Source organism: Bombus pascuorum, chromosome 6 (assembly GCF_905332965.1).
Source record: "Bombus pascuorum chromosome 6, iyBomPasc1.1, whole genome shotgun sequence".
NCBI classification, from domain to species: Eukaryota; Metazoa; Arthropoda; class Insecta; order Hymenoptera; family Apidae; genus Bombus; species Bombus pascuorum.
The window spans coordinates 17,237,492-17,250,598 of NC_083493.1; the positions used below are offsets into that span (position 1 = coordinate 17,237,492).

A 13,107-nucleotide genomic window follows, 5' to 3' on the forward strand; every position below is an offset into this window, starting at 1 on the left:
CATGGAAAACAGAAAAAAAGAGAAAGGAGGAGGAAGCAGCACAAAGAAAAATGGAGAAAATCAGAGAAAAACATCCAACAGGAAATCGATTCCCTTACCAACCATTTTTCTGAACGTTTCACCGAAGAAGATTTCGTTTTCCGATAACAGGTACGCGAACGGGATATTTCTGCGGGATAACATTAATTGCCTGGGACAGCTGCCATAACGATAATCGAGAAATTATTCGTTCCTTTGAAGCAACGGCCGAGAAGTCCACTTGGACTGTCGTTTTCTGTTGAAAAATCGACGATTCTGTTTATCGTAACGCGACACCGTGGATGCAGTTATCGGAAATCCTGTCTCGATTTATTTCCATTTTGCCATTCCAAATGTCGCGATGCGACTGCGGCTTGTTGTTCCAGCCGGGACCAACGTCGATTGCGGAAAATAATGGCGTGTGATTGCCGAATAATAGGGACCAAAGAGACCGTTGAACCTTGGTCGTATGTAGCGCAACACTTTCCTGTCGAGTCAGGAAAATTTCAATCGTAATGGAAATGCCACGTCATTATACTTTGGACGTGATTTTGACGAGGATTGACCGACCGTGGGCTTTTTCTTTTTCAATTAGGAAAAATTCCTCTAGCGACGGTAAAATTAATACAGTTTCTTCTTATTTTATCGCTTTCTTCCCTTTTCCGAATAAATCGAGATCGATTTTGTAAAGGAATGGACGAAGGATTTGATGGAAATCGATGAATTAAACAGAGCAATTAGTAGGAAATGACGTTTCGTTGGTGGCTTTGGAAACGAGACAGAGTATCGAAACGATAGCTGATATCGTTTTATGTAAATACAATATTTTAACAAAACTATGACGACTTACGTGTTTACTTCAGGAGACAGAGATGAAACATTTTTACAATTCACCATAAAGATATTACTTGATTAATGAAAACCAATATCATAAGTTAAAGTGAAAACGATTCTAGAGATTCTAATCTCTACACTCACGACAGTCCTAAGAAGCTGCAACGAATAATCCTCAAAGACGATTGCCTCTAAATACCTTTCATTCGATAATCCTTCGGTAACGATGTTGCTAACTCGACGAGTAGCTGAATCTTTTGCCAATAGCATCCGTCGACGAACAAACTATTTACCATCTCTGTGACAGAACAACTCGTCCCCACCTTCGACACTCGAATAAATCAGCAGGATCCTAATTGATAGCGAATTCGATGCTCGTTAACAATCATTACGGAAATTTCCCTCTTCTCGATCAACAGCTCCGAAAAACCTGGGGATTCTGTCGATTGCTCGTTAGGAACTAATTTCGCGGCACGCGCGTCGCTAATTGCCTGGGAAAGAAAGTTCGTCGTCGGGACGGGATGTCGTTGCTCTCAGTCAGCTGGGAGCAATTTTCAGAAGCATGGCCGCACTCGCGGTCGCTGGTTTCCCCGGTGGTTGATACGACCAAGAGAAAAATCGAGAAAGAAAACGAACACGCGACGGGCTGTGCAGGGAGGACGACCACAGACGGATCGTGAAAAAAGGCGACTGACTATGCCGCTGGCAGGAAAATGACTGTCGTTGAAAATAAAGAAACCGTAAACGAATTTGCAGTGGACTGACCTTTTTTGGGCTACCGTTTCGTGGTACGTGCCGCATATTCTTCTACCCTACCACTTAAGTTCTAATTAAATTTTCCTCGACCATTTCTTCTTTTTCGTTGGCCGTCACTTTCAAACGAGCAGAGGACCCCTGATCTCTGTCTAACGTTCCTCTTCTTCTTCCTCCGCTGTTTCTCTGCAGTTATCCCGCTAAGTGATTGTTGTCGCGGACGAACAGATGAGGAACAAGCCAAGTAACGTGGAGATCGATCGATTCGCGAGTCGCTTTCTGTCACATACTTCCCTTAATCGGCGCATAGTAGAAGATAACGAGGTTCCTTAGTTTTTCGTGGCTCGTTTATTGGTTGGTTAGTAGTCGCATGGAAATTCTCCGCTACGAGGAGCGCGAAAAATTATTCAAAGGTAAAATTATTTTTCAAGGGAATACTTGTTGCACGAACGATAATAAATCGCTCCCGATAACGATCGTTCTGTTTGTGAATATAATAAAGCATTCGGCTTTTTCTCGTCGATTTACTGCACTGAAACGAAGAATCGATGATTGTTAATAATTTAATTACGCTCGATGTATTTTTACCCGAGCGATTACACGATAAAAACATTTCAAATATTTAAAATAATTCCATAATGCTGCGAGCAAGTACCGCCGAATTAACTTGGAAAATCTATTTTGATTCATTTCTTCACAGTAAAGCGGTAGAGCTAATTATCACTGGAATTATTTCTTGATAATTAAACTCTTTAAACTTTGCTAATCTTTCAGAAGTGTCTACGCGTTATTCAACTTACAGGCTGTAGCTTTGAGCAGCAAATAAATTACACCTCTACGTTATGCATACGATTTCATTTTAAAAGGCGCATCACGAAGGTCGTTCAGGCGAGGCTTATGGAAACAAATTTTTAATTTTTCCTACGAATACATTTTCTTTTATCGCCGCAAAAAAATTCTCACTTTATCAGCTCTTTTAGAAAAACCCTGTTACGATAATATCAGAAGCCTTATTACTCTGTTACAAGCGGTGAAAATATTTTTTATTTCAGATTTCTTATTTTCCACGAAATGTTTTCCTTCGTGACTAACCAAGACTCTCTAGTATATCAGTTAGAAATTTCAAGTATTAATATCAATTAGCAGAAATAACATTAGATAAACATCTGCGATGTCAAGTTCGAATTAAGATCAAGTTACAGATTTGTATCGCGTATGGACTTGCGTTGCACTTGCCGTTGGTTTCGTTGAAAGCAAAGGAGCTGAAACGTTAACTCAACATGGAATCGCCAGACGTATCTTCTAGGCGAAAAATTGAAACAACATCCGATCGCGTTAGAAAGGAAGTAGAGCGTATCAGCCCATGAAATTGAACTTACTGTTTGCACGGGCTTTCCGATAAACTGATGGAATATCCCTTGCTAAACCCCCAAGGGGTGAAACGGCAGGCTATGGGCAAACTATAGGACCTTTCAACAGGCAATTAACAGCAATGTACGAGGGTCAGTTAAATATAAACCGAACTTTGTTTGTAACTTTATATTTCAGACAAATGTTTTGTTTCAAAAAGAATAATCGAGTTATTTTTCTATCTACGTTCCGTTTCTCTGTATATACTTTTGCCGTTGGTTTCATCATTTTTCCATTCCAGTTTCCTAGGGAATGGAGGGCTGGGTTAGAAGCCAATCGCACAGCAATTGCTCTACTACTTCGTTGCTATTGAAAAGTTGACCTCCTAACTGCTCTTTAGGTGGTCGTGATCTTGCGGAACTTGAACTCGTTCCGAACGACTGAGACCACTCTTCCACGACTAATATTAACTTCCGAGCAAATTTCGTCGATTGCTATGCGTCGAACATGTTCGATCAGTTGCCGAGCAGCTTCAATGTTTGCTAGCGTTACACTTGTCTTGGAACGTAGCGGATGCGGTGTATTTTGAACGTATTCGCGTCCACTAGAAAACGATTTATGCCACGCAAACACTTGGGTTCCTGATAACGTTTCATCCCCAAACTGTAGCCGCAACCTATGCAAAATTTCAGCCGGTTTCAGTGCTCTCGAATAATAATTATGCGTTGTGCAACGGAAGACGATACTGTTTTTTCCTTCTGAAACGTCTTTAAGATACGTCTATTTCAACTCCTACGCGACATCATTTTGATACGTCTGACTGTGGACACGTGCTACACGCAGTCCGGTTAATATTTGACTGACCCTTGCAGTATACCTAGGAATTCGGTGCTACGAGTAATTCTCTAAAGTATGACACGGGAACACAGGGACAATTAAGTTAGTTAACTTATTCTTCTAAACACACGAACTCGTTCGTTCGAGATTAAGAACAATTAATACAATACATCAAAGAAATGGGGGACGATAGAACCGTGCACGTTTCTCAAGGGGGTTGAACAACTCAAGTACCAATAATACAGGTGCCTAAGATATTGGAAAAATTAATGCTCTCAACTACGTAAATATATCTTTTTTAAAGGCTGGTAGAATTTCGATTACCGTACCTATATCGAGGAGGGTAGAAAAGAAGAGAGATATTTATTCAATTTTAATAAAATCCGATGCGAGAAAAATGTACTATTTATATAGGACGATTGGAAAATTCTTTAAATTTTGAAGCCAGTTATACGATTATGATCGTTACAATTTTATCGTAAATAATTTCCCGTCGTTTAAAAATATAGCGTACTATCGTTCCAAGTACAATTACTTGTCATTGCTTATATTATCTTTATAGATAGATGGCTTTTTAGGCAGCTAAGATTTTTGGTACTTGTCATGAAGTTACGTCATAGAACGGGGTAATAATCTAAACATTAATGTAACACAAGCCTATGGGGTTATTCTTGTAGAAGAGGTTTAGGAAGGAACGTTCAGAGAAAGAGAAGAGTCGACGCGAAAGAAATCATACGATCGTATTTTTGTTTCAACATTTCCCTGCTTGTTCCGCTTTTCGTTCTGAAATTTACGATAACGCTTTCGTTTGATATATCCGACCAAGAAATTAAAAGCTGAGAAAATATAATGCTTTTCGGATTATATTTCTTTCAAGAAAAATATTCATTATTATTCGCGTGATCAAAAAGGCTTTCGACTATTTTTTCATTAGGCGCTTGCGGGAATTTTTCAATTGCGCTTTTTACCTCTCTATTCATAAAGCGAAACCATCCAAAAAAGTTATTTTGTCTTTAAATAAAAATACGCGAAACAAACGTCCCTTTCGTTAGCGCGTTCTCTGTGGAACTACAACGTGCAGGAAAATTTGATGTATACAGTTTTCATCGCGAATAGATTAAGCTTTAAACGGTCGAAAAACGTTTCGAGTCGGTTGTTCGCACGCGTTGTCTAATCCGTGTGCGCACGTGCTTGTCTGTCGGAGAAAACAGTCCGAGACATTGCCGGTGTCCGCCTGGCCGCAAAAAGGATTTGCACCGAGCAACGAGAGGAAAGTTGTTCGACGTAAACGCGTTACAACTTCCGAAACGACGCGTCCCAACTACCTGAATGACCCTTAAAACTTGTACACGGACTCGTGCACGGGATACGATTCGATGACACAGGGGCTGACAATTTTGTCTTCGAGGAAGAACGTTCATGTGGCCGGGCCATTTTGTTTCATGATTTATCGCATGACGACGTCTGGCTTTTTTGGTAATTAAATTTAGAACGAGATCAACGGTACGCGATTAATCGAACGAAAATTAAGGAGAATCTTCGGTAAGTTAAATATTATTAGTACGCTTCGATCGTTTGTTTAAATAGCAACTAAAGCAGACTAAAAGTTATATTTTAAGAATGATGTATGATATTTTATATAATAAATATTTATTATTATAATACGGTTCAAGAGAAATAAATTTTGAAGAAGTATTTTTCGATAATTCACTATGAAAATTTTTCAAGGGTGATTGATCAAAAAGGAAAAACCAGACACACGACCAAGAAAAATATTCCTCGTATTCGCTGAATTTTATTGACATTTCCAGGTCGCGAACTACATACGCGTTAATCTATCATTTCTTTGAAATTAAAATATTTTGATTACGAAAGAGACAACAATACCGAGCAATTTTTAAATAATTAATATCGATAAAGCGATACGTTACTACGCTATTATTTTCAACCAGAAATAAAAATCATCTTCGATGAATTTCAATCTGGAGTTTCTTTTAATGTTTGTGTTATTTCACCGTCAATAAACAAATAACTTTAAGCGACATTCGATGCTGTATTTTGATGCATCACCACGCGCGAACTGTCATTTGCAATAACATTGATCAACATTTCATATTATTCCGATATTTAGTTTACGACATATACAAACAATTCTCTCTTTGTTTATACTTAAGAAATATTTTTAAATTTCTAATTCGTTGAAAAAATGTCGCATGTTTGTCTTTATCTTTGCAGTATTTCGTCATTCTACAAACTCGAGGTAGAACCAAAATTCGCTCTCGATTTTGCACGACACGATTTCAGCATTTTCTCTCCGCTCGGTTATTTTCATTCCAAATCATTGGGACGTTTCACAGCCGAGTAGGACGGTCATCTTTCGATGATAACACGATTTTCTATTCCGTTTCAGTTGGAAAAGTACAGAAAGTTCGGCGGTCCGGAACACGCGGTTAGCCAGAGTGTTTCGCTTGGCTACTTTCGTAAAAATTGAAATTCTTCGCGGCGGTTAACCGTGCGGGAAGAAGTTAAAACGGATATTCACGACGAGACGAGTCTATCATTGATCGTCAGACATGGTGAAAATTGCGATAATATTTCGCTGATAAATATGATTTAATTGGACGATGAATTTCATTCGCAGACGAGTAATTTAAAGATTGGCGCCAACTGAAGTGCAATCTTGTCGCAACCTACTACGGCACAGCTTGAGAAATCGCTCGGTCAAAAGGGCGTAAAATATAGACGAGTCAGGCCTGATTAACGTTTCAACTGTTGCTGGTGATATCCGTGGAACTCGGTCGTTTGGAAATCTCAATATCTCAATTTTTCTGCCATCACGCATCGTGAAATTAAAAAGGAAACAAACATTTACGTCCAGCTTGAAGATCTTTTTCTGAAAATTACATCTTGCGTGTAAGAAAAGCGAAAGGAAACTTTCGCAACGAATAACTTAAACACGCCGCACACCGCCTAAAAATTAGCAAACCATCGTCTTCTTGGAAGTAGATGCTTTCGTAAAATATCTTTAACTTTAAAATACCAAAGCGTCTGAGAATTATTTGCACAACCTTTCGCGTCGCTTTTAAACGTCGTCGTCTGACCTAATAGAAAAACAAACCGTAAAGTTTCGATGAAAGTTGCGACGGAACTCTGATCCTTAAAATATCCTTTCGTCAAATAACAAGACGCGACAGACATTATTCCGAGAACGAAAAGCCATAGAACAAGCAGGGCAGTCGCTATTACGACGCGTTAGAGCGGCGAGTAAAACCGTTTCTCGGTCGAAGGCAACCGTGTAATCTCGTCCAGCCGCAGCAGAATTGCAGTTCCTTGAACGGGGTCCAATGTTAGAGAACGTTTCGACCATTTTCATCGGTCGATGTTAACCACTTTGCCGCCCGCCCATCGGAAGGACCAACTTCTTTTCTCGCTGCTCGAAAATGGATCTCGAGGATTCGCCGGTCAATGAAAATGACAAAAATCGCTCAGTCTGAACGACCTTCGATGTTCTTACCCGTTCCACGCGATTTCCCGTCGCGTTTCTTCCGGGTCTTACTCCCTGAACAGGAACGGTTCGATACGACAGGCACAATTACGGTGCACGTGTACATATTTACATGGAAACATGGAGATAACAGAAACTGTCAAACACACGCTTGCGTAACTATCGTGATGATAAGCATAGGTACCTATTAGAGGGACAGCGTCCGAGGTCGTCGGCATGCTTTCTGCCACGAGGTTCAGGAAAACTGTCAGCGACAGCAGAATGGTCACTCCTGCGATAGTCGGGAAAAAAAAAGAGAAACAACACGTAACGTACATATCAAGATGAGTTCTTTGTCTTTCTGTAAAGGGTTTCTGCGATTTTCATCTAGGAATCCACGTGCGCCACGCCTGGCAACCAGGTCGTGCAACCAACACACCGAGACGATACGATCGCCTCTTCCAGAAATTCCTGGATAATATTGTCGTACGGTTCGGTTGCTTGCCTTCGAAAGCTCACGGTTCCTGGTCCTTCGGGTATCCATCGGAGAAGCGTTCTGACCTTTCGAAAACGTTCCAACGCGCGAGCACGACTATCGCGTATCGGTGCGCTTCGACGAATACTCGAGTCTGTTGAGTTTGCCGGACGCGAGAATTCCGCTTGTTTACCGAATCGAATCCTTGAATTTTGACGATAGAAGTTCCACCTTGCTGTTAGACTTTGGAGGACGATACGTCCGCTTCGAATCGATTTAGGGAAGTATACGATTTCATTTTTCTCTATCTTTTATTCTCTCTTCGAGTCGATAGAAGCGATACAAGATTTTCCGATAAATAAAACTCAAACCACTATTTTTCTCTATTACCGGTCCAGCTTGGTACTTTATGTTCCCGTTTTGCGCTATTCTCCACGTGGAATTTCAATGATCCGGCGTAAGGCAGGAGAATCGACAGACGGAAACATTTAACGATTTCGTAACGTTGCCGGTGCAACGTAAGTTTGATGATGGATAGCCGCGTTGTAGTTTGTCCGCGTTACGGAAACGATCGAAGAGATCGATTATACGCTGTGGTCTAAACGTCGAGACAATTTAACTTTTCTTGGCGAAAAGTCACGTTTGCGTGGCAAAACTCATATCCCACGATATTTTGCAAGGTACGTTATACTTTTAGAATAGTTAGGAGGTTTTTCTGTACATATATTTCAAAGATATACGTGAAAACTCCTCTTTCCTACCAAACCGAAAAATATAATCAATCAAAATTGCCGCGTCGCTGAAAAAGCTTGAACGCTGTACGCGCTTCAGAGTATCGTTGCATTAATCAACGCCGCTATTTCACTCTTCAATTTAAAACTTTATTTTTCCACTTGCTATATTTCTTCCAGCGATTATAACGCCGATGGAGGCACGATACAGATACGGCGAGGCTATAAATTAAGCTATCGCGAAGAGACATCCACCGATATCTTGGTTCACGTAGGGCTGTGACGCTGTTCACGTGAAAAATCACCTCTGCACGAATTCCTCTATTTAGGACTTTATTACGATACGCCTCCTATGCTCGATAGTTAGGCGGCATGAAATTGACGTGTGACGCGTGCTTTATTACAAACCACACAAGATGGAGTATATCGGTGCGCCGAAGGGCGCGTATTCGTAATTTCCGTAGCTAGCTTATGCGATTGCGTGATCATAATCCCACGCGTGAGCGAGTATTCCGGGCTGCGTAACTTGTTCCCATACTGCGAACACCGAGTCAGCTCAATCGTTAATAACTTTATGTGGTGTGGATAATGTGTTTGGAATTGCATTATTACGCGATAACTATCGTCGTTTACGGCAGCGTCTCGATAATTCGCGTCCACCTAGGCGTTTGTCGTTAATTTAAGCTCGTTTTGCGGGAAGAAGGAGAAAAGAAGATTTCATCGTGTCAACACTTTGCACTCTGAATTTTATTTCAATTTCGTTACCAGCAGTTGCCAACGCTTTTAAATTTATTTTAACTAAAAAATAAGACAATTGCGATAAATAGAGGAAGAAAGAAATTCACTTAAATACCAGTTTTATTCACAGTATTGTTACATTTTGTAATTTTTCAATGTGTGATATATCTGGAAAGAATTTCCAGGATGCAATCCTGCTTTTCTTTCGCACGTTTCACAAAATTCACAAAAAAGGTGGGACTGAAAGAACGTCGAGTGGGGTTCGACGAAAGAGCTCCTCAGATAAAAACTGATGTCGAGTCACACTCGACATAGGAGTGCAAAGGGTTAATATCGTGGATCAAATATCTTCGCCGTAGTTCTTTTTATAGCTTATGTTACTCGTAGAATAACTTTAACAATTTCTGCTTGACGTAGATTCGCTAATTCGACGAATCGTTGATTTATCGCTTGAACAGAGATATCGTAAAATACAGGCAAATGTTCTATACGATCGCATCGCTATAGAAACTTATTACACTTTTGAGGATCACTCTTCTGCATGAACGAGTCTGACCGAACATGAATGACGTTTATATGGCATATGGTAGATCATCGTTAGATCGCGTCCATTATCAGAGAATTTACATGGTCCAAGATAAACATTAGTTGCCTGTTCACGTTCAACAAATATGGCGGTTATCGAACACAAGAGACTACGTAAATTTCCATAGCTTCCATAATGGAGAATTTAGAAGACGGATTAACGCGTTGCGGTTACAATATTTTGATCGGATGTGTGCTTCGCATCGTCGATTCGTTTCGGGTTTTCGCTGTGATTGCGTACGACGAGCTTTCTCGAAATTACGTTTATTCGAACAGAGTTAAAATTTCCTTTCCTAATTCGTAGATTTTCATTTATTTAAATAAAAGCGTGATATCAGGTGTCTACAATATAGAAACACGAATAAATTTCCAGTTGAGTTTCAGCCTCTCAGCTACATCCTACTTTGTGCAAGGACAGTGTTGTCAGAATTTTCAAATATACTTTTTCCCACTACTTAGTATATATCTAGCGCAGTAGACGATTAACTACGAACAAAATAGTCGAAACTTTGCCAATACTTCGCCGCTGCAATCTTAACTTTCCACTTTATCGAACAGGAAAAGGTTTAATTCGTCCGACAGGGATTCCTCCTGGAATTTGGATCACGATTCTTTTCGCGAATATCTCGGTTCGTTTGCAGGGAGTATTCGACACGATCCGGCAAAGAATTCGGGATCACGTCTGGGCGAAATCGCGCAGCGGAAACGGCTGTAAGATGCATCGGTTGCAGGTGGCAAACCGCCAATAACATCGAAATTTGTTGGTCAGGAAGTCGAGAATGGGATCAGGGACCGTGGAAAGCGTAATTAGTTCCTTGCGATTAGACTCGAGCGTCCGTTCGACAGGCTTCGTGGCTATACAACACGCGTGCCGATGCGCATTCGATTAATATGCAAAGCTGATTCATAGAAGCTTCAGCTGCCACGTACATATTGCGAATTTAGCTTTTTCACGCCGAGCCTGTTGGCTCGAGCTTCGGTAAATTTTGTTTTCAACCGAAAATGAAAGAGAACAATTTGAAATTGCGAACGATTCCAATCATTTTATCGATTTTACTTTAGAAACAACTTAACTTTTACAAATTTATTTCAAAACTATATTAGAAATCAAGCGGAAGAGATAATTTTGCTAAAAAATTTGTGTCTCTTTTTAAGAAAATATGAAAAGTAAATGTTGAAGGAAAGTTCTTTATACAGAAGCTTGCGAGAGCTATTGAATATCCATAAAGGGGATTTATCGAAATTCAGGGCAATACGTTACCTTGCTCGTTGCAAGAAAATTCGTCGTTCTCGTCGCGTGACATTAATCTTTCGATTAATTCCGGCGCAGAAAGCATACATTCATTCGTAGAAGGGATTTGCATCTCGAGTATACGGATTTGCCAGAAGAGAAACGTTCGCTGTTTTCTTGGTCGAATGGTCGCGAACCATCGCCGTGTGCTTTGCCGATAAATCACATCGTTTGTACGGATCATTTGCGAATCGCATCGAGATCGCTAGTTACACTAACTTGGAAACAACCGGTGCTAGGAATTGCGCGAAACGTGCTACGACATCGAGCATATGCTGTTGTAGGTCTTTGTGCACGCGTTTCCAAAACTTTCGCGTTGACACTGTTCGATATTTGAGAAGCAGAGATCTAAATCAATTAAACAATCGCAGAAACTAGCTTTCCCTCTTCCATCGTCGTTTGGTGTTTTATCCGGTTTGAACAAGTACGTGTTATTCGATCGTGCAGTTTTAGTAATCGCTATAGTTCCTTCGAGATTGGAACAGAAAGTTCGTAACGTTGTTGCTAGTCGGAGCTTCGGAAAACTTTCAAAGGAACGTGAAAACGATCAAACATAAATCACGTTAGCCAAAGGACCTGGCTGTTATAATACGTATTGTACAAGGCTGAGGGACTGTTGTTAATTTCAAAGTTTGCCAAAGTTCTCCCAAGCTTTCTCCCGTTATGTAACTGAAATATATACACTGTTTCGTCTGGGTTTACAGAATTCGTTATACGTAGAGTACAGGAAATCAACAAAATTCGAATGAATTTCGCACATCGGAATTTGAACAAGCATATCCGGAATAAATCATTTAAGACAACCAATTTCATAACGTTACGTAGTATCTCGAAATTTCGTTTATAGATCGTTCGAATTAATATACAGCTTCCGGACGAATAAATTGCGATATGAATTCTAATTAGCGAGTCGAACGGTCCTATCGTTCTTAAATATTTTATCGTGTCTGTAATAACGTTTCTTGATTTACCGCGATAGTATGTTCGAGCACGTTGAGACGTGCTCGATGATTTCCTATTTCATAGAAACGTGCTTGTATTTTTCTTAGACTTCCGATATCATTGGAAGATCTACCATGTCTTGCGTCGAAGGCTTAGATGTGGCATCAACGTGAACGAAGTTTCGCCGTGAAAAATTATTTCGTGTCTTAATCGATATTTCTGAACTAGATAGCACGAGATAATAGTTCTGCGGTATAAGCACTTCGTTCTTCTGATCAAAATCCATTAGTTCTCTTCGGTTAAAGCGATACGAAGAGCCATGTTTCTTGGTTTCTCCAGCTCCAAACGACTACTTAACCAAAGTGTCCATAGAAATCGTGCGAGTAAGCAAAGTGTCCTGTTCTTTTAATAAATCACCATCGATGTAAAAGATACAACAGATACCGATACGAAAAATAATTCGCGTTTTAAAATTAATCTTCGAACAATATGTTCCTGTCGAGATACTATGCGATACGAAACGCTTTCGTTTGCTATTTCCAATAGAAAATTTCAATTTTCAAGATACGAAAATCGAATTTTGAACGCAAGCTGTTAAAACACCGCACCATCAAACACAATTTATCCGCGTACGATTTCCTCGAGAGAGTAGAATTTGTTCCGTTTCATCCGAGCATCCTCGAACGTTCGAACGTAAACGTTTGAAACAATCGTGGCTCGTGACGTGAAAATCGTGGCAAAGTGAGAGGCGATATACTCTCAGCCGATCCGGAACGTAGTGGATGCTTGTTCGCGGGCCTCGTCCCAACCCTTTGTCATGCTAATGTTCAATCAAATGCACTTTCCACGAAGAGGGTGGTGTCACTTTGCTCGGCCTTAACGCCAGTCCTTGCGCATGCATTCGCTCCGTATTTATCCGGTAAATGAAATTCACGATGCCGGTGGCTGGGCCGCTCGGAATTTACAGCGGCATAATATTATGGAAATTTCATTCATAGACGTCGCAATAATGCCTAAGAGTGCCTAAAGAGCTACATTTTTGCCCGTGATAATAAGCTCTTCGCTAGGA

General features: G+C 40.4%; 1 protein-coding gene across 4 annotated transcripts in view; it reads right to left on the reverse strand.

Annotated features, from left to right (window-relative positions):
* The window catches only part of LOC132908416 (neuronal acetylcholine receptor subunit alpha-7), a 285,011-nt gene that overhangs the window by 73,129 nt on the left and 198,775 nt on the right, over nucleotides 1–13,107 (reverse strand). For 2 of the 4 annotated variants that reach the window (XM_060962443.1, XM_060962440.1), the window contains exon 9: nucleotides 7,482–7,568. The exons of the other annotated variants lie outside the window; for them this stretch is intronic. In XM_060962443.1, the coding sequence (XP_060818426.1) occupies nucleotides 7,482–7,568 (87 nt within the window). The remainder of the gene's footprint in view (nucleotides 1–7,481; nucleotides 7,569–13,107) is intronic. 4 annotated transcript variants of the gene reach the window in all.